The following is a 21,113-nucleotide window of genomic DNA, read 5'->3' as shown; positions in this document are numbered from 1 at the left end:
GGGCTTAAACTGCAGCAAGGGAGATTTAGGTTGGACATTAGGAAAAAGTTCCTAACTGTCAGGGTAGTTAAACACTGGAATAGATTGCCTAGGGAGGTTGTGGAATCTCCATCTCTGGAGATATTTAAGAGCAGGTTAGATAAATGTCTATTAGGGATGGTCTAGACAGTATTTGGTCCTGCCATGAGGGCAGGGGACTGGACTTGATGACCTCTCGAGGTCCCTTCCAGTCCTAGAGTCTATGAGTCTATAAGATACGATGATCTCTCCCACCATCAGAGACAGCGGCTGGTGCTCAACTCTACGCCAATAGAGTAAGAGCTTAGAACCGGTGACTGCTGCCTCCCAAGTTGTGTCGACGCTTGAGGTGAAGCTGGAGTACCTCTCCAGGGCGCAAGCCTGGGAAAATGATATGGAGGCCCTGAGTTGCCCATGCATCAGGACCCCCCTCTTGGCGTCACTGGTAAAATCCAGAGGAGAGGAAGAACCAATACGTCTGGTACCTGATCTGTTGCAGGAGTTGCCGGAAAGATACTAAAATATTAGTACCTGACCGCCTTTGGGGCTCCCCTGCAGATTTTCTGTCTGAATTTACTCACATAGATTTACATTCCCCTGAATTCACCCGCAAAGCAGTGGGGCTTTTCTGTCAGGGTTTGCTCCCTTAGCCTTATGCCCTCCCTGACTGCCCATAAAGCAGTGGATTTAAGGAGCCACAGGTAGTACCATCTACTCTCATTACGGTAGCAGGCATAGCTTGACCTGACGCTTACAGTCTAATAACCCCTTTGTAAATGTATAGCCATTACGTGATGGTGGATGTCAGTCACAGCTCCCCCTCCCCCCCCCCCCGTGTGACTAATGAGAGCAGTTGATCCTGTCTTTCTGAGTATTTGATGGGATGCAGAAGAACAGGGCCCCTCCTTTACCTTGCCCCCATTCCTGCTGCGGGGAAATGTTTACTCCTCGACACCCAGCTTGGAGTGGTGGTTTCAGGCTCATAACATCAGTTGTGCTGTGATGCAGGAGGTATGTGAGCTAGAAGTGTCCTGACATCCAACCCAAATTGCGCTGTCTGGCACACAGGATTTCAAGCCAAGACGAGCCCTACTTCAGGTCTGCAGAGTTCATACACTGAGGCAATAAATTATTCATTGGGCCATTAAAAAGTGTCAGGTTTTTTTCTGCACAGTGTCTCTTAGCCAAGGAAGTTTTCTTTCCAGATCAAAGCACTAATGCCCGTGTCTCTCTCTCTCTCTCTCTGTCATCTAGCAAATGATGGGACAGCAAACAAAGAGGAGGAGAAGCCCCAGGAGGGATGTCTGGAAAAGTTAAAACCACAGGAGGAGGTTTTGCAGAGCCTACAGCAGGGAGTGGCTGCACAGCTGTCTAACCCTGCAGTCATCAGAATGGAGCAATCAACCCAGTGTGGCCGAGACTTCAGCCTGCTCAAGGGCTTTGTGGTGCAGCCGGGGGAGAAGCCCTTTGCCTGCAGTGAATGCGGGAAAAGCTTCCGGCTGAAGGGGAATTTGGTCAAGCACCTGCGGAGCCACGCCAAGGTGCGGCCCTACAAGTGCAGCGAGTGCGAGAAGAGCTTCAACTGCCAGTCGGAGCTGCTGCGACACCAGATGATTCACCGCGGGGAGAAGCCCTACAAGTGCAGCGAGTGCGAGAAGAGCTACAGCCGCAAGGTGTATCTGCTCAACCACCAGCGCGTGCACACAGGGGAGCGGCCCTTCCAGTGCACGGTGTGCGAGAAAAGCTTCCGGCAGAAGGCCGTGCTCATCTCGCACCAGCGCCTGCACACTGGCGAGCGCCCCTACAAGTGCACCCAGTGCGACAACAGCTTCAGCGAAAAGTCCAAGCTGAACAACCACTACCGCATCCACACGGGAGAGTGGCCTTACAAGTGCACCAAGTGTGACAAGAGCTACAGCCGCAAGGTGTACCTACTCAACCACCAGCGCCTGCACACCGGCGAGCGGCCCTTCCAGTGCACTGAGTGCAGCAAGAGCTTCATGCTCAAGACGAGCTTCATGAAGCACCAAAGAAATCACATGGAAGAGAGACCCCACCAGGGCAGCCCTGTTGCTAAAAGCCATGGTGGGTCTGTTGACCATCAGGGTAATGACCTGGGAGAAGGGCTGAAACACCACATTGAGTGTGGGAAAAGCTTCACGGGGAAGCCTGAGCTAGAGAGACACCAGCAGGTCCATGTCAGGGAGCGGCCACATCAGTGTGGCACATGTGAGAAAAGCTTCCGATGTGAGGAATCTCTTAAAGAACACCAGAGTCTCCACAGCACAGAGCAAGGGCATCCGGAGGTTTCTCAGAGCCCTAGACAGGGAGCAGAGGCTGGACTCCTGATTGTAAAGATGGAAGATACGTGGTAGCCAGTGGAGTTAACGTAGCAGGTGCATTAGAGAAAAGACAGGAGGAGGAGTTGAAACGTCCATGGTTTAGAGAGAGCTTCACCTCATCAGATCTGGCTGTGTGTCTGAGCCCCTGGAGGAGAGGTGGAAACCCAGGCAGTGGACTTCCTTCTGTCACCACCTGAAAGGGGAACCAGGGACATTAGCTGAGGAGGATTCTTCTCTCTCAACCGAAAATGCAGCAACGACACCATGGGGACATGCAGGGGAACCAAATTCTGCTTGGGAAACGTCCCCACACGATGGCAGGCGGACGAGACCAGGAGAGGAAGAAGGGACATGAATGAAAGGGAGTAGAGGGGGATGGGCACTCTGTATAGAAGGCGTGTTGCTGGGCCTCACTGGACGAGACAATTGCAATTGCTTGGGCTGTAACCTGACATCTCAAGTTCAGCCCCGTGGCCTAGGTCCAATATAGTTTCGGAGGTCTGGTCTGCTCTTGTTACTAATGTGACCCTCGCTTTAGCCTTCACGCACCTTGAGGTCATGTGAATTCTCTAGTGACTCCAGTAGAAGAGGGACTCAGGAGTAAAATAAAGAGGGGAGATAATGAGAAATGCCCTGAAAAAATTGGGAACACATGGAAAGTTAGTACTGCCGGTAAATTCAAAGAGATGTTCTCCCCGAGTCCTGACCCAGGAACTATCTGGGCAGGTCACCATAGTGGAGCTGTTCACTTGGGCAGGTGGGGTGTGTGTGTTGGGGGTAGGGAGGGGGAGGAAATAGTTGAGCTGCTTATTACCATGTAACATGTACAAATCTGATCGTGACTCTTAAGACCTAACGTTAACACTGTCACCTCATCCTTCAGAGTGAGAAGGCGGTTGTTCCTACCTCCCCTGCAACACCACCTGGCCATTTCATTTTATATTGATGTATATACTGTAATTAGCATTGTCCACTGTTACCCAAGGCTTAACAGGGTCTCTTGAATGAGTCCATCAATAGGGACACGTACTGCTACATCGCAGCGAGCTTGCAGGTATCTGCTACAGCGTTCAGGATATTGTAAATATCATTGTGAAGCAAATCACACCTTTAACATGGACCCTACTGCAATGTGTCGAGACAGGCAGTGGGGTGACGGTGCTCTTGGTTTCTCCTTCCAGGTGCTCATGTGCTTCTTCAGTCCCTCTTGCGTTGGTTCTCTCCTTACTGATTTTTAATATGTTTACACTAATCAGGAAGCAAAACCTTCACTCCCCCCCCCCAAAAGATGCTGCTAACTCTTGCAATCTTGTCTCAAGTCTTGGGATACTGGGTGTTTTTCAATACTCATCTCTTAGAGGCAACTGATTACAGGAGGCTCTAAGCTTTTGTTTAACACCTCCAACACTCGCCCCCCCCCCTTCTGTTCCTTGTTGTGGAGAAAAACTTGAAAATGTGACCAATTGTAACCTAAAATCTCAAGTATCAGAATGGTAACCATGTTAGTGTGTATCCACAAAAACCACCAGGAGTCCTGTGGCACCTTCAAGACTAACAGATTTATTTGGGCACAGGCTTTCATGGGTAAAAAACCCACTTCTTCAGATGCATGGAGTGAATATTACAGCCTGTAATTTTCACTCCATGCATCTGAAGAAGTGGGTTTTCTACCTATGAAAACTTATGCCCACGTAAACCTGTTAGTCTTGAAGGTGCTAAATCTCAGAAGGCAAAAAAGAAGAACTGAACATTTATTAGTTTTTAAATCATGATTTTGAGGGGCCTGACTAACGATTTTTGAACCTGTGGCATTGGCAATGATTCAAGTATCTCTCTTGTGTGGCTACATCACATGGGTGGAGTTGTCGTCCCCCCCCTGTACAGAGACTGCTCAAGGCCTGTGTCCCATAGCGGTTACCCCATTTCAGCTGCTTCTGGCCTGACTCCTATATCATGTAGGGCAGTGTTACTCCTTTGACTTCAATGGAGTTACTGTTAATTTACACCACTCTGAGTGAGAGTAGACTCAGCGCCTGTGTTTTCCTCACAGATTTTCCTCAAAGCATGTCAGTGATTCCTCACAATACCCCTTTCCTAACAAAGCCTTCCTTTTGATAACACTCTGTGCCTCTCTGGCTGCTGAGTTTGATAACACTCTGTGCCTCTCTGGCTGCTGAGTTTAACCCATCCTCTGTATCATCATTTCTGTTTTGGATACTGTGTTTTAAAAACTGATTTTGTGATTGATGAGAACTAAAGGCAAAATTTTAAGACTAGGAGGGTGCCTTATTTACTTGAGCAATACAATTAGTAAACAAAAAAATACCCATTGTCAATGTCATAAGAGCATAAGAGTGGCCCTACTGGGTCAGACTAACGGTCCGTCTAGCCCAGTATCCCGTCTTCTGACAGTGGCCAGTTCCAGATGCTCCAGGCAGTTGGAGGTTTAGGGACATCTGGTGTATAGGGTTGCATCCCTTGGCCATCCTGGCTATAGCCATTGATGAACCTATCCTCCACGAATTTACCTAATTTTTTTTAACCTAGCTATAATTTTGGCCTTCACACTGTCCACTGGCAATGACTTCCAAAGGTTTACTGTGTGGTGTGTTTCAGAGTAGCAGTCGTGTTAGTCTGTATCCGCAAAAAGAACAGCAGTGCTTGTGGTGCCTTAGAGACTAACAAATTTATTTCAGCATGAGCTTTGGTGAGCTACAGCTCACTTCTTCGTATGCATAGAATGGAACACACAGGAGATATTTCTACATACAGAGAACATGAAAAGGTAGAAGTATGCATACCAACAGGAAGAGTCTAATCAATTGAGATGAGCTATCGTCAGAAGGAGAAAAAAACCTTTGAAGTGATAATTGATATGACCCATAGAAGGTTTGAGGAGAACTTAACACAGGGAAATAGATTCAGTTGGTGCAATGACCCAACCATTCCCAGTCTCTGTTTAAACCCAAGTTAATTGTATCTAATTTGTATATTCGAGTTCAGCAGTCTCTCTTTGGAGTTTGTTTTTGAAGTTTTTTTGTTGCAAAATTGCCACCTTCAAGTCTGTCACTGAGTGGTTAGAGAGGTTGAAGTGTTCTCCCACTGGTTTTTGTATGTTATGATTCCTGATGTCAGATTTGTGTCCATTTATTCTTTTGCGTAGAGACTGTCCGGTTTGGCCAATGTACATGGCAGAGGGGCATTGCTGGCACACGATGGCATATATCACGTTGATAGATGTGCAGGTGAACGAGCCCCTGATGGCGTGGGTGATGTGATTAGTCCTATGATGGTGTCCCTTGAATAGATATGTGGACAGAGCTGGCATCGGGCTTTGTTGCAAGGATAGGATAGGTTCCTGGGTTAGTGTTTTTGTTCTGTGGTGTGTGGTTGCTGGTGAGTATTTGCTTCAGGTTGGGAGACTGTCTATAAGTGAGGACTGGCCTGTCTCCCAAGATCTGTGAGAGTGAGGGATCATCTTTAAGGATAGGTTGTAGATCTTTGATGATGCGCTGGAGAGGTTTTAGTTGGGGGCTGCAGGTGATGGCTAGTGGTGTTCTGTTATTTTCTTTGTTGGGCCTGTCCTGTAGTAGGTGGCTTCTGGGTACTCTTCTGGCTTTGTCAATCTGTTTTTTCACTTCAGCAGGTGGGTATTGTAGTTTTAAGAATGCTTGATAGAGATCTTGTAGGTGTTTATCTCTGTCTGAGGGATTGGAACAAATGCGGTTGTATCTTAGAGCTTGGCTGTAGACAATGATCATGTGGTGTGTCCTGGATGGAAGCTGGAGGCATGTAGGTAAGTATAGCGGTCAGTGGGTTTCCGGTATAGGGTGGTATTTATGTGACCATTGCTTATTAGCACAGTAGTGTCTAGGAAATGGACCGCTTGTGTGGATGGGTCTAGGCTGAGGTTGATGGTGGGATGGAAATTGTTAAAATCAGGGTGGAATTCCTCGAGGGCTTCTTTTCCATGAGTTCAGGTGATGATGATGTCATCAATGTAGCGCAAGTAGAGTAGGGGCGTTAGGGAACGAGAGCTAAGGAAGCATTTTTCTAAGTCAGCCATAAAGATTTTGGCATCCTGTGGGGCCATGCGGGTACTCATAGCTGTGCCGCTGACTTGAAAGTATATACTGTCCCCAAATGTGAAATAGTGGTGGGTGAGGACAAAGTCACAAAGTTCAGCCACCAGGTTAGCCGTGATATTATCGGGGATACTATGAATTATCTCAGTTATCACTTTAAAAGTTTTTTTTTTTCCTGCTGATGATAGCTCATCTCAATTGATTGGCCTCTTCCTGTTGGTATGGGTACTTCCACCTTTTCATGTTCTCTGTATGTGTAAATATCTTCTGTCTATGTGTTCCATTTTGTCAAAGTTAGACTCAGGACTCAGTTTGTCAGACCATTCTGTTTTATTAGCACAGCGCTCTGCTAATAACACCCAGATAGTTTGTGTCTTGCATGGTGCTCACATTATCTTATTTATACAGATAAAAGGGCAAGAACTTAACAAGATAACAAAGGAAGCAGAATCTGATGTTTACCTGGGCTGGACATGCATATCTTATTTCCTTACTATTACTAATCATCTGTTAATGTTTCGCCATTAGCACCCTTGTTTATGCCTTATGTTTCTTTTCCTGGCACCTGTATTTCAACATGTCTAATTTCTGCTTAAAGGTACATGCAACGTTTTAATCCATTCTTATTTTTACAATATAATTCATTCTACTTTCACACATTCTATGCAGCCTAAGAAGTGAGCTGTAGCCCATGAAAGCTCATGCTGAAATAAATTTCTTAGTCTCTAAGGTGCCACAAGTACTCCTGTTCTTTGTGTGGTGTGTGAAGAAGTACTTCTTTTGTTTTAAACGTGGTGTCTATTATCTCCTATCCCCCCAGCACAGTGTGGGTGCTAAAGATGGAACTGAGCCGGTTACAACCCAGGGAGAGGGAATGGGGAATTTACCTGTCAGCTCGCAGAAGGAAAATGCAGGTAACTCACAGCATCCAAAAATGGGTTGGTGCTGAGGAGGGAGCCAAAAGGCCTAGAGTTATTTTAGATTCTTTTAAACACTCCCCCCTAAGTCACTGACAATACCTACCAAGCAAACTTTCTAACAACTTTGCATTACAAATAGCTTCAGCCCTATTCCTCGTCACTCCCTGTGGGTTTTACGGCAGGCCCAGTAGCCCAAGCATCACTCCCTGTTTTGTTCTGGTCCCAGACCTGGTTTTCTGGGGGACAATTTGCTACTGGCTGGAATCCCGCCCCCCAGGCCAAGGCGCCCCCCCGGAGAGAGCTCGGGGTCACCCCAGGTGGGGCCCATGGCACTGGCTAGCAGCAGGGGGTCAGTCCTTTGTCCCACTCGTGTGCCGTGGACTAGGTGCCCCCCCCATTGCTGTCCCGAGCTCTCTGGCTGGCGGGGCCGCCCGTGCTCTGAGGACACGGGGATGGGCGGGTCCCCCGGGGGCGGAGCCTGTTCTCGCCCGGTGACGGCGGGGAAAGGGAGGCGATTCCCGCCGCCAGGGGCCGCTGCCGCCCCGCTCCGCCCGCCGCTCCCGGCCCCGCAGCCAGGCCGCGGCTCCCTCCTTCTCTCCCTCCCGGCTGCGCTCGCTCTGCTCCGCCCGGCAGCGGGGCCGGGACTCTGCCCAGCCCGGAGCGGGAGCGGAGCTCGGCCGGGCCGGGCCCGCTGGAGAAGCCCCGCCCGCCCGGGGGGGCCATGGCCGAGCGGGCCGCTGCCCAGGTAAGGGCCCGGCGGGCGGGGGAGCCTCGGGCCCCGGGAGCTTCTCCCCGCCCGGCCTGGGCCCCGGGAGCCGGGCCGCGGGGAGCGCGGGGCTGCCCGGCCGGGCGGGGGCGGAGCCCCGGGGCGGGCTGGGGTTCGGGCGGCTGGGCCGGTGCCCGGCGCTGCTCCCCAGTTACACCCGGGCTTTGACACCCGCCCCGGCGCTGGAGGGAAGGAGCCCGGTTCCCGGGCCCGCTCCGGCGGGGGAGGGTCTGGGTCTGGGTCGGAGCCGGAGCCTCCCTTGCCCCGGAGAAACCCTCCATCGTGTTCGGGCTTCGTTCTGTTGTGTTCAGCCTCCGGGGAGCCGCCGGCAATGGGCACCCTGGGGTGCTGTAGGGCCCGGCCGGGGGTGCAGAGCGCGGGCTTGGGGACAGTGTCAAACACCAGCTCTTGGCCGGTAGAAGCGCACTAGTTACTGGCCCCAGTATAGGACTAACTGGGTAAAAGTGAATGGCCTGTTGTGTCCGGTCAGGCTAGATCAGGGGTTCTCAGACTGGGGGTCGTGAGCTGTCAGCCTCCACCCCAAACCTCGCTTTGCTGCCAGCGTTTATAATGGTGTTAAACATAGACAAGAATGTTTCTAAGGGGGTCGTATTCGGAGGCTTGCTATGTGAAAGGGGTCACCAACACAAAAGTTTGAGAACCACTGGGCTAGATGATCGAATGGTCCCTTGTAGCCCTATAGCCTATGAATATTCCGTACTTCATATGAGTCAGACATTGTGGGGTTTCCGTTTCAAATCTGCTTTAGTACAGGAAGGGAAACAGTTTTCCCCTGTGTGGATCCTGACTGTAGGAGAAGATCCAGCCCCAGAGAGCGCTGAAGGGCTCTTAGGCTGTTTTTTTCCTGACACTGACTTTCAGTTTCTCTTCTTGCACACAGGCTCCTGCTGTCCGTGAACACACTCCTGTGAGCGAAGCCCATCATCACACTACAGAGATCTCCTTGTGGACAGTAGTGGCTGCCATCCAAGCCGTGGAGAGGAAGGTGAATTCCCACGCCACGCGATTACTGAATCTGGAGGGGAGAACAGGAACAACTGAGAAGAAGTTAACAGACTGTGAGAGGACAGCGATGGAATTTGGTAACCAGCTGGAGAGTAAATGGACTATTTTGGGAACTCTGATCCAGGAGAATAACTTCCTGCAGAGGAGGCTGGAGAACATGGAGAACCTGCTGAGAAACAGGAACTTTTGGATCCTGAGACTCCCCCCAGGCACTAAGGGAGAAGTCCCCAAGGTAACAATATCCCAGCTAGTGTTGGGGGTACAAACTTAGGTACTGAACGGGTTTTCCTATCTTCTGAGATGCAGACCCTTTAATTCACCGCTGTATAAGAGTGTGGATGCAGGGAGTGATCTTATGGGCTTCATGATGTCCAATAACTCGCTGGCCAGACTCAGTTGGTTCAGTCATTTATGTATAATGTACAGGACATCTGGGCTCTGTTTCCAGCTCTGTCACTGATTTGCTGTTCACCTCCAGGAAGTGCTGATGTGGAAAAGAAGTACGTTCCTAATATTAATGCATCACTTCTGTTGCAATTTGGAAACAGTGGTTGGAAACCTAGATGAGAGCCAGTGCCGTGTGCCCAGCCAACCAGACGCTCTCAAGAGACTACTTGCTGCAAATACTGCATTTAGTCAGTGGGAGGCGAGGGTGCTCTGCACCTTTCAGGAGACACACATCTTTTAGCTGATTTTGGCCCTGACTCTTCAAAGTTTCTGCTAAAATTGTTGGTCTAGACTTGGTGCATCAAAGAGTACAGCATAATATACAATCCCTGTCATAAGCCTGTGGAAGTCAAGGGCATTCACTCTGGGCTTCGAGTCAAGCCGTTACAGTCTAAGAAATAAGCTTATTGTAACCCTTGTGATTCCAGGTGCCGGTGACATTTGATGACGTCTCCGTCTATTTCAATGAGCAGGAGTGGGAGAACTTAGACGAATGGCAGAAAGAGCTTTACAAGAATGTGATGAAGGGGAACTATGAGACCCTGATCTCCCTGGGTAAGGATCGGTTTTCACTCTCTGATTAGAAACAGTTCCTACTCTGGTTCCCGTTGCAGGTTATTCTCCAGTTCTTTTGATTTCCATGGATCACTACTTTCCAGAGCATTAGCGATAGACTGCTCATATCACACACCCTCCTATTTAAAACTCTTTTCTTCTAATATCTAGTTTTCCCAAACGCTTTGAAGGATGTGAAATGTCTCCCATTGACTTCCAAGGACTTCGGATCACATTCAACAAGTTTAAGTGACTTGCCAGGTCACCCAGGGGGTCTGTGGCAGAGCGAGGAATTGAACCCAGATGGGCTGAGTAGCAAGCCCGTGCCTTAAATACAAGACCCTCCTTCATTTCCACAAAGAGCCAGATCACCCCATCCTGTGGTAAAATCAGACTTCTGCTGATTTAAAATCTCAGTCCTAGCATTGTAACAGCTAGTTCTTTGAGTGTATGTCCATAGGGTGCTGTACCGTACGATGCACGCACGCCATGCACTCTTGACCGGAGACTACAAAGCAGCGTCTGCAAGCCCAGGCCTGCCAGAATGGCACCTCCAAATGACGGGCTATAGAGGGGCGCAGACCTGCTGTCACTCAGTTCCTTCTCAACTGCCTGCAGCTCGAGATGGAGTGGTTGCATGTCCGCTGGTTCTCCGCTTCCTGCCTTTCTCAACATAGTGATTTATTCTTAGTTTTTGCTTTATTTGTATCATTATTTTATTTCTGCTTTTAGTTTTAACACAGCTGCCTTGGGAGGAGGGATCTCCCCACCTTTTTTCTTTCTATCATGCGTTTTGCTGCGTTAACGCTCTGCATTATGCCAAAGATCCCCGGGTTTAAGTCCTGCCAAACCTGCCGCAGGTCTTTTCCCTGTAGTGACAGGCATTTGAGCTGCTTTGGAGACAGCCACGTTCTGTCCAAGTGTAAGAGCAGTTCCGGGTTTAAAGGCAGGTCTCGGAAAGACAGAGAGGCTAGACTGAAGCTCCTTCTAATGGAATGCTCACTAGCCCCAGTGGGGCCTGCCGCCTCCTCTGTATGTTGGCCTCCACATTCCAGGCCACTCCAGCAGCACTTGGAGAGGCGAGGACTTCTGAGAAGAAGCAGCCTTTTGCCTTATCAGGGAAACAAGAAAGAGGGGTTGGTCACCCACTAGATCCCACTCTAAGGAGGCCTCGCGTCCCTCGAAGGGCACAGCTGAGGCTCCGTCTGATTCCAGGACTGACAAGAAGCAGCATGCAGAGAAGTCTTCTAATAGCACAGGGAGTCATATACCTCTGTACCGAGTGACCGCTCTCGGCACTGAGATGTGCACAGGCCTCCTTCTCACACTCCAGTACTGTTGCCTTCCCTGCACCACAGCTTGGCGGTCAAAGAAGTTTCTCTACAAGCCTCTCCGGTACCACGCTCACCATCTCAGCACTACGCCCTTGTCCAGGCTTTGGTAGAAACTCAGACTTGTGCATACCGTAACCCTTCAGTACCCTCCAGGTTTCTCTCTCCAGATGGCCTTTTCATACAGAGGAACCGGCGTCTCCTCTATCACTGACCTCTACGAAAGCTCCTTCCCTGGTACCGCTCAGACACCTGCAGCCACAATCCTCCTGGATTGAACGCCGGTCAGACGTCCAGCCTCTGCTACTGGCACCCGTATCTGGTTCTCCCACTTTCGGCCCGGGGCATAATACTTCTTTGGACTCTGAGGTCTCAGTACAGGGTTCTTTTTCAGCATTGTTCCATATGGAGAGGGATAGCTCAGTGGTTTGAACGTTGCCCTGCTAAACCCAAGGTTGTGAGTTCAATCCTTGAATAGGCTACTTAGGGATCTGGGGTAAAAATCAGTACTTGGTCCTGCTAGTGAAGGCATGGGACAGGATTCGATGACCTTTCAAGGTCCCTTCCAGTTCTAGGAGATAGGTATTTCTCCAATTATTATTATTATTTTATTATAAGCCATGCTGAGCCACTATTTAGAGGAGTGCTCAGTACCCCATCAGATGCTCCATATCCAGGCGTTGCAAGTATCTATGGGAACCTTCCCCTATCAGCCCGTTAGTTGAGCTTCCTGGAATCCCTAGGGTCACCTTGGTGAACAACTGTATAGAGTTCCATCCAGAAAGAGGCCCCGGTACTGCCAGTACCACATCGCTCTAGGTGAGTTTTGAGCATGGAAGTAACGCATTCGGATAAGGTCCAGTCAGTTCTCCTCTCTAGCAGTAAAACTAATACTTGCAAACTTACCTTCAGAAGTGGAAAAGCTTCCATTCCTGCGGTTCTCTGCACATGTCTCAAGCATCAGAGGTTCCATTCTCCAAAATCCTGGGCTGCCTGTTGGATTTGAAGACACAGGGTCTAGCAGTGAACCCAGGGCAGGTCTACACTTAAAATGCTGCAGCTGTGCAGTTGCACCACTTGATTAAAGACACCACTTTGCCAACGGGAGAGCTTCTCCAGTCAGTGTAGTTAGTCCACTTCTGTGAGAGGCCGTAGCTACGTCGACGGGAGAAGCCCTCGTCTTGACATAGTGTCTATACCGGGGGTTAGGTCAGTATAACAGTTGCTCAGAGTTGTGAAAAATCCCCACCCCTGAGTGACTCAGTTATACTGATGCCAGGTCCACACTATAATCTTGCCTTGCTCAAAGTACGTTTGGCTGCTGTCACAGTCTTCCACTCACCCATTGAGGGCTTCTTGGTTTTTGCCCACATCACTTATGCCAGATTCCTCAAGGGGCTACACAACTTGTTTCTCCTTGTAGAGACTCCGGATCCCAAGTGGGACTTTAATGTGGTTCTCAGTGCCCTGAGGACTCCCAGCTTTGTACTTATGGTCACCTGTTCTCTCCTGCACTTCTCCCCCAGGACTTAGTTCTTTTTGGCCATCTCTCAAAGAGTGGGAGAGCTTGGTGCCATTATGGCAGACCCACCATTTACTACCTTCTATAGAGATGACGTTACACTGCATCCCCATCCTCGCTTCGTTCCTAAGGTTTCTCCAAAATACCGCATTAATGAAGAGAGCCGCCCTTCAGTGTTTTACCCAAAGCCTCTAGGGGAGAGACCAGTGTACTTACACTAGGTGTCAGAAGGGATCTCACTTTCTACCTTGACAGGGCTAAGACCTTCTGGGCTTCTCCAAGATTATTTGTGTCATCTGCAGAGAAGAGGAATGGACAACCTATTTCAACTCCCAGACAGTCTGAAGAGTTTCAGGTTGCATTTCAACCCGTTAGAACAGCACACTCCTCCCCAGAGCTCACTGCACAGCTATAGCTCTGCTGAAAGATGTTCACATAAGAGAAATGTGTAGGACTGCAACTTGGTCTTCTGTTCAGAGCTTTACCAAGCAGTCCACCATCTTACCTACTTCTAGGGATACTACCTTTGGTGAAGCAGTCCTCCAAACAATCATGGACTTGCCTCCCCTCAAGTTACTGCTTGGGAGTCTCCCCTGGTGGAGCACCCGTAGGGACATATATACACTTGAAGGTGGAGGAGAGGTTACTTACTTTATAGGACCTTGAGTACTTTGAGATGCTTTGTCTCTATGGATGCTCCACCTCCCACCATCCTTCCCCTCAGCTGTACAGCTCTGCTAGGTGGTAGAGAAGGAACTGAGTGGTGACGAGTCCACTCCTCCTTATAGGCTCTTGTTTGGAGGCATAAAGGGCTGCTCTGTGCAGGTCTGCAGATACTGGGTATGTGCTTTGCTGTCTCTGGTTGAGAGCACACAGGTGTGCACGTATCTTACGGTGAGCACACCCATAGGGACACAACATCTCAAAGAACTCAAGTTACTGTAAGCTAAGTAACCTCTCCTTTTGTGTCACTTGGTAATAGAGCATTGAGCATTACTCCCTGAACTGGCTCTGGCCTCGAAGGGACTCTGTAGACTTTGTCCAGGGTTAGGTTCATAAGCAAATGGGTTAATATTCCACTGTGCATATCACCTCCCCTTCTGTGTGGTGAACTCCGGCTCTTCTGCTGGGGAGCACACCCAACCTCCATAAGGAATGGTATCCTCTTATTAAAGGACCCTTATTAGGTATTGGCCTTTTTTCAGATCTGTCATCAGCTCCACCAAGAGAAGGGGAGCTGGTTTAAAATCATTTAGTATTATTTGAAATGAATATTAATAGGCCATGATGTTCCCTTAACATCTGCTACCATGAACAGACTACGCTGTTTCTAAGCCAGACGTTTTATCCCGCATTGAGCGAGGGGAGGAGCCGTGTGTCGGGGATCAGTGGGAATCCCTGGAAGGACTGGAGGAAAGATTCCAGAAAAAGGAATGGCGGGTGGAAAGAGAAATCCCTGTGGACCCCAGCACAGGTGAGTTCTACCAAGTATCACAAACCCACACGTCCACTGTAAGGGCTTGACAGTGCAGGGTTTGGGTGAGGGCTGTGTGAGAGTCATCGGCAGGGCTGCTGAGCCCAGTGCTTTGTTACTCGTCATCCAACAAGCTGAAGGAAGATGAGAGGAGCGGGGCTGCAGGCCAGTGGGCCAGGAAGCGCCCTGTGGTCAGCATATGAGTCACTGAACTCCTTGTTGGAAGTGCAGCTCCAGAGCACACTCAGGTGAACTGCTACTCCTGGCTGGCAATAGGAGTCTGCCCTCAGATTACCTGCCAGGCGCATTGTTTTCATAAACTGGATTTGCACTTTAAAACCTACATGCCAGCCACGCCCTGTCTCAGCCCCTGCCATGCCACCTTTTTGCCCTAGCCTCTGCCCAGGCAGAAGTGAACCCACAGAGACAAGAGGATGAGAAGTGGGCATGGCAGGGGCAGCTGTGTGGCCCTGCAGGCTACAATATAAGAGGAGTGTGAGGATTCCTTAGGCTCCCCCAGGGAAAGCCGTCCATTTCCTAGCAGAGATCTGCTTTCCTGAGGATCACCAGTTCTGCCTCTGTTCAGCTCAGGTTTAAAATCACATGTAAGGGCCTGGTGACTATGAATAAAACACTCATTTCCCCTCATCTCTGTCTCCATCAATAGGCCATGCCATTTCCAACCCTGCCATCCTGCCCCGGGCTGAAGGAGGGGAGGAGCCGTGTATCGGGGCCCAGGGGGGTTCTGCAGACAGAGAAATTCCCCAGGAGCCCAGCACAGGTGAGCACTGGGTTCGAACTCGGAGTCATTGAGGGGAGTGAACAGCACCTGGCCCATCAGCTTGTATAATCGCATCTGTCTGGATGTGTTTTCTCATCTGTTTTTCCTTCTCTTCACAAAATGTTACTCACACTTCCACCCATCCCAGAGAGCTGTAGCCCCAAATCCTTTGCAGAAAGAGGTCAAAGGGTGTTGGTAAAACACACACTAATTTGTTGCTGTTTCTCATTAACATAATCACCAGTTTCCACATCTGCCCCTTTGCCCTGGATCAAACAAGAGGAAGAGCTGGATGCTGGGGACCAGCAGGAACTGGGGGAAAGAAGAATTCTCCCAGGCTGCAGCATGGGTGAGCAATGGCTGGCCGCCCTTGTGCAAAACTCCCATTGGCTCTGAGGGGGAGTGGGGCCCTAAGGGACTGAAACACCTCAGCGGCGGTGAGTGGAGTAGCTCCCTGCGGCTCCTCGGAACTCCTCCAATTCTGGGTTTACTTCCTATTCTAAGTGCTGTTTGTACTGCAGTCCTGAATCAAGGCCCCGTTGTTCTAGGTGCTGTATGAACACAACAAAAAGACAATCTCTGCCCCAAAGAGCTTACAGTCAGATAGCCCCACTGGAAATGTACAGCCGTCACTTGATGGCAGGTGTCGGTCAAGCGCCCACCTGTCCGAAGTAATGGGGGGCAGTTATGCTGTCTTTCAGCTTTGAGTGGTTGATGGGATGCAGAGGAACAGGGCCCCTCCTTTACCCTGCCCCCATGCCTTCTGTGGGGGAATGTTTGCCCCTCGACGCTCTGCTTGGAGAGGTGGCTTCAGGCTCATAACATCAGTCGTGCTGTGATGCAGGCAGTGTGTAGGCTAGAAGTGTCCTGACACCCAACCCAAATTGTGCTGTCTAGCACACAGGATTTCAAGCCAAGATGAGCCCTACTTCAGGTCTGCTGAACTCATACACTGAAGCAATAAACTTCTTATTGGGCCATTAAAAAGTGTCAGTTTTTTTCTGAACAAAGTCTCTTAGCCAGGGGAGTTTCCTTCCAGATCAAAGCCCGTCCTAATGCCCGTCTCCCTCTCCGTAATCTAGCAGATGATGGGACAGCGAGCAAAGAGAAGGAGAAGCCCCAGAAGGGATGTTTGGAGAAGCTGGAGCCACAAGGGATGTCATCGGTGAAATCAGAAGAGGAGGTTTTGCAGAGCCTACCGCAGGGAGCGGCTGCACAGCTAGCTAGCCCTGCTGTGATCAGAGTGGAGAAATCCACCCAGTGCGACCGAGACTTCGGCCTGCTGAAGGGCTTTGTGGTGCAGCCGAGGGAGAAGCCCTTTGCCTGCAGTGAATGCGGGAAAAGCTTCCGGCTGAAGGGGAATTTTGTCAAACACCAGCGGAGCCACGCCAAGGTGCGGCCCTACAAGTGCAGCGAGTGCGAGAAGAGCTTCAACTGCCAGTCGGAGCTGCTGCGACACCAGATGATTCACCGCGGGGAGAAGCCCTACAAGTGCAGCGAGTGCGAGAAGAGCTACAGCCGCAAGGTGTATCTGCTCAACCACCAGCGCGTGCACACAGGGGAGCGGCCCTTCCAGTGCACGGTGTGCGAGAAAAGCTTCCGGCAGAAGGCCGTGCTCATCTCGCACCAGCGCCTGCACACTGGTGAGCGCCCCTACAAGTGCACCCAGTGTGGTAAGAGCTTCACTCAGCAGTCCAAGCTGACCAACCACTACCGCATCCACACTGGCGAGCGCCCCTACAAGTGCACCCAGTGCGACAACAGCTTCAGCGAGAAGTCCAAGCTTAACAACCACTACCGCATCCACACGGGAGAGCGGCCCTACAAGTGCACCGAGTGCGGGAAGAGCTACTGCCGCAAGGAGTATCTGCTCAACCACCAGCGCCTGCACACCGGCGAGCGGCCCTTCCAGTGCACTGAGTGCAGCAAGAGCTTCATGCTCAAGAGAAGCTTCATGAAGCACCAAAGAAATCACGTGGAAGAGAGACCCCACCAGGGCAGCCCTGTTGCTAAAAGCCATGATGAGTCTGTTAACCATCAGGGTAATGACCTGGGAGAAGGGCTGAAACACCACATTGAGTGTGGGAAAAGCTTCATGGGGAAGCCTGAGCTAGAGAGACACCAGCAGGTCCATGTCAGGGAGCGGCCACATCAGTGTGGCACATGTGAGAAAAGCTTCCGATATGAGGAATCTCTTAAAGAACATCAGAGTTTCCACAGCACAGAGCAAGGGCATCCAGAGGTTTCTCAGAGCCCTAGACAGGGAGCAGAGGCCGGACTCCTGGTTGTAAAGATGGAAGATACGTGGTAGCCAGTGGAGTTAACGTAGCAGGTGCGTTAGTCAGAGAAAAGGCAAGAGGAGGAGTTGAAACGTCCATGGTTTAGAGAGAGCTTCATCAGATCTGGCTGTGTGTCTGAGCCCCTGGAGGAGAAGTGGAAACCCAGGCAGTGGACTTCCTTCTGTCACCACCTGAAAGGGGAACCAGGGACAGTAGCTGAGGAGGATTCTTCTCTCTCAACCGAAAATGCAGCAACGACACCATGGGGACACGCAGGGGAACCGACTTCTGCTTGGGAAACGTCCCCACATGATGGCAGGCGGACGAGACCAGGAGAGGAAGAACTAGAAGGGACATGAATGACTGGGAGTAGAGGGGGATGGCAGTCTGTATAGAAGGCGTGTCGTTGGGCCTCGCTGGACGAGACAATTGCAATTGCTTGAGCTATAAGCTGACATCTCCAGTTCAGCCTCATGGCCCAGGTCCAATATAGTTTCGGAGGTCTGGTCTGCTCTTGTTACTAATGTGACCCTCGCTTTAGCCTTCACGCACCTTGAGGTCATGTGAATTCTCTAGTGACTCCAGTAGAAGAGGGACTCAGGAGTAAAATAAAAAGGGAGATAATGAGAAATGCCCTGAAAGAATTGGGAACACATGGGAAGTTAGTACTGCCGGTAAATTCAAAGAGATGTTCTCCCCGAGTCCTGACCCAGGAACTATCTGGGCAGGTCACCACAGTGGAGCTGTTCACTTGGGCAGGTGGGGTGTGTGTGTGGGGGGAAATAGTTGAGCTGCTTATTACCATGTAACATGTACAAATCTGATCGTGACTCTTAAGACCTAACGTTAACACTGTCACCTCATCCTTCAGAGTGAGAAGGCGGTTGTTCCTACCTCCCCTGCAACACCACCTGGCCATTTCATTTCATTTTATATTGATGTATATACTGTAATTAGCATTGTCCACTGTTACCCAAGGCTTAACAGGGCCTCTTGAATGAGTCCAGCAATAGGGACACGTACTGCTACATCGCAGCGAGCTTGCAGGTATCTGCTACAGCATTCAGGATATTGTAAATATCATTATGAAGCAAATCACACTTTTAACATGGACCCTACTGCAATGTGTCGAGACAGGCAGTGTGGTGACGGTGCTCTTGCTTTCTCCTTCCAGCTGCTCATATGCTTCTTCAGTCCCTCTTGCGTTAGTTCTCTCCTTACTGATTTTTAATATGTTTACACTAATCAGGAAGCAGAACCTTCACTCCCCCCGAAAAGATGCTGCTAACTCTTGCAATCTTGTCTCAAGTCTTGGGATACTGGGTGTTTTTCAATACTCATCTTTTAGAGGCAACTGATTACAGGAGGCTCTAATCTTTTGTTTAACACCTCCAACACACTTCCCCCCCCCACTTCTGTTCCTTGTTGTGGAGAAAAACTTGAAAATGTGACCAAGTGTAACCTAAAATCTCAAGTATCAGAGAGGTAACCATGTTAGTGTGTATCCACAAAAACCACCAGGAGTCCTGTGGCACCTTAAAGACTAACATTTATTTGGGCACAGGCTTTCGTGGGTAAAAAACCCACTTCTTCAGATGCATGGAGTGAAAAATACAGCCTGTAATTTTCACTCCATGCATCTGAAGAAGTGGGTGTTCTTCCTATGAAAACTTATGCCCACGTAAACCTGTTAGTCTTGAAGGTACTAAATCTCAGAAGGCAAAAAAGAAGAACTGAACATTTATCAGTTTTTAAATCATGATTTTGAGGGGCTGACTCACGATTTTTGAACCCGTGGCATTGGCAATGATTCAAGTATCTCTCTTATGTGGCTACATCACATGGGTGGAGTCCCCCCGCTGTACAGAGACTGCTCAAGGCCTGTGTCCCATAGCGGTTACCCTATTTCAGCTGCTTCTGGCCTGACTCTTATATCATGTAGGGCAGTGTTACTCCTTTGACTTCAATGGAGTTACTGTTAATTTACACCACTATGAGTGAGAGTAGACTCAGTGCCTGTGTTTTCCTCACAGATTTTCCTCAAAGCATGTCTGTCATTCCTCACAATACCCCTTTCCTAACAAAGCCTTCCTTTTGATAACACTCTGTGCCTCTCTGGCTGCTGAGTTTAACCCATCCTCTGTATCATCATTTCTATTTTGGATACTGTGTTTTAAAAACTGATTTTGTGATTGATGAGAACTAAAGGCAAAATTTTAAGACTATGAGGGTGCCTTATTTACTTAAGCAATACAATTAGTAAACAAAAAAATACCCATTGCCAATGTCATAAGAGCATAAGAGTGGCCCTACTGAGTCAGACTAATGGTCCGTCTAGCCCAGTATCCCGTCTTCTAACAGTGGCCAGTTCCAGATGCTCCAGGCAGTCGGAGGTTTAGGGACATCTAGTGTATAGGGTTGCATCCCTTGGCCATCCTGGCTATAGCCATTGATGAACCTATCCTCCACAAATTTACCTAATTTTTTTTAACCTAGCTATAATTTTGGCCTTCACACTGTCCACTGGCAATGACTTCCAAAGGTTTACTGTGTGGTGTGTTTCAGAGTAGCAGTCGTGTTAGTCTGTATCCGCAAAAAGAACAGGAGTGCTTGTGGCACCTTAGAGACTAACAAATGTATTTCAGCATGAGCTTTTGTGAGCTACAGCTCACTTCTTCAGATGCATAGAATGGAACACACAGACAGGAGATATTTCTACATACAGAGAACATGAAAAGGTAGAAGTATGCATACCAACAGGAAGAGTCTAATCAATTGAGATGAGCTATCGTCAGAATGAGAAAAAAACCTTTGAAGTGATAATTGAGGTGTGAGGAGAACTTAACATAGGGATATAGATTCAATTAGTGCAATGACCCAACTATTCCCAGTCTCTGTTTAAACCTAAGTTAATTGTATCTAATTTGCATATTAATTTGAGTTCAGCAGTCTCTCTTTAGAGTTTGTTTTTGAAGTTTTTTTGTTGCAAAATTGCCACCTTCAAGTCTGTCACTGAGCCGTTAGAGAGGTTGGAGTGTTCTCCCACTGGTTTTTGTATGTTATGATTCCTGATGTCAGATTTGTGTCCATTTATTCTTTTGCGTAGAGACTGTCCGGTTTGGCCAATGTACATGGCAGAGGGACATTGCTGGCACACGATGGCATATATCACATTGATAGATGTGCAGGTGAACGAGCCCCTGATGGCGTCGCTGATGTGATTAGGACCTATGATGGTGTCCCTTGAATAGATATGTGGACAGAGCTGGCATCGGGCTTTGTTGCAAGGATAGGTTCTTGGGTTAGTGTTTTTGTTCTGTGGTGTGTGGTTGCTGGTGAGTATTTGCTTCAGGTTGGGAAACTGTCTATAAGTGAGGACTGGCCTGTCTCCCAAGATCTGTGAAAGTGAGGGATCATCTTTAAGGATAGGTTGTAGATCTTTGATGATGTGCTGGAGAGGTTTTAGTTGGGGGCTGTAGGTGATGGCTAGTGGTGTTCTCTTATTTTCTTTGTTGGGTCTGTCCTGTAGTAGGTGGCTTCTGGGTACTCTTCTGGCTCTGTAAATCT

The 21,113-nt window shown here is 49.3% G+C and overlaps 3 protein-coding genes across 5 annotated transcripts in view; all 3 read left to right on the top strand.

The window, feature by feature from the left end:
- Positions 1 to 19,768, top strand: part of LOC127045848 (zinc finger protein 777-like) — a 33,844-nt gene extending 14,076 nt beyond the window's left edge. The window contains exons 7-8 of one of the 3 annotated variants that reach the window (XR_007772831.1): positions 1,273 to 3,541; positions 18,721 to 19,768. Coding sequence is in view for 1 of the 3 variants with exons in the window: in XM_050942584.1 (XP_050798541.1) it covers positions 1,273 to 2,393 (1,121 nt within the window). In the remaining 2 variants the exon portion in view is untranslated. Of the gene's footprint in view, positions 1 to 1,272; positions 4,634 to 18,720 lie in introns of those variants that run through there. The other 2 variants (XR_007772830.1, XM_050942584.1) reach the window with 2 other exon arrangements.
- Positions 15,826 to 17,578, top strand: LOC127046005 (gastrula zinc finger protein XlCGF52.1-like). The gene is made up of 2 exons (XM_050942905.1): positions 15,826 to 16,201; positions 16,350 to 17,578. Exons 1-2 carry the CDS (start codon positions 16,186 to 16,188, stop codon positions 17,576 to 17,578), a joined length of 1,245 nt encoding a protein of 414 aa, XP_050798862.1. The 5' UTR covers positions 15,826 to 16,185.
- The window catches only part of LOC127046004 (zinc finger protein 850-like), a 58,703-nt gene continuing 55,169 nt past the window's right edge, over positions 17,580 to 21,113 (top strand). The window contains exon 1 of the mRNA XM_050942904.1: positions 17,580 to 18,305. Coding sequence (XP_050798861.1) covers positions 18,235 to 18,305 — 71 coding nt within the window. The 5' untranslated portion in view covers positions 17,580 to 18,234. The remainder of the gene's footprint in view (positions 18,306 to 21,113) is intronic.

Source organism: Gopherus flavomarginatus, chromosome 2, assembly GCF_025201925.1.
Source record: "Gopherus flavomarginatus isolate rGopFla2 chromosome 2, rGopFla2.mat.asm, whole genome shotgun sequence".
Classification (NCBI taxonomy): Eukaryota; Metazoa; Chordata; order Testudines; family Testudinidae; genus Gopherus; species Gopherus flavomarginatus.
Note: the sequence above shows the minus strand (reverse complement) of the source record. Positions and strands in the feature narration are given on the sequence as shown.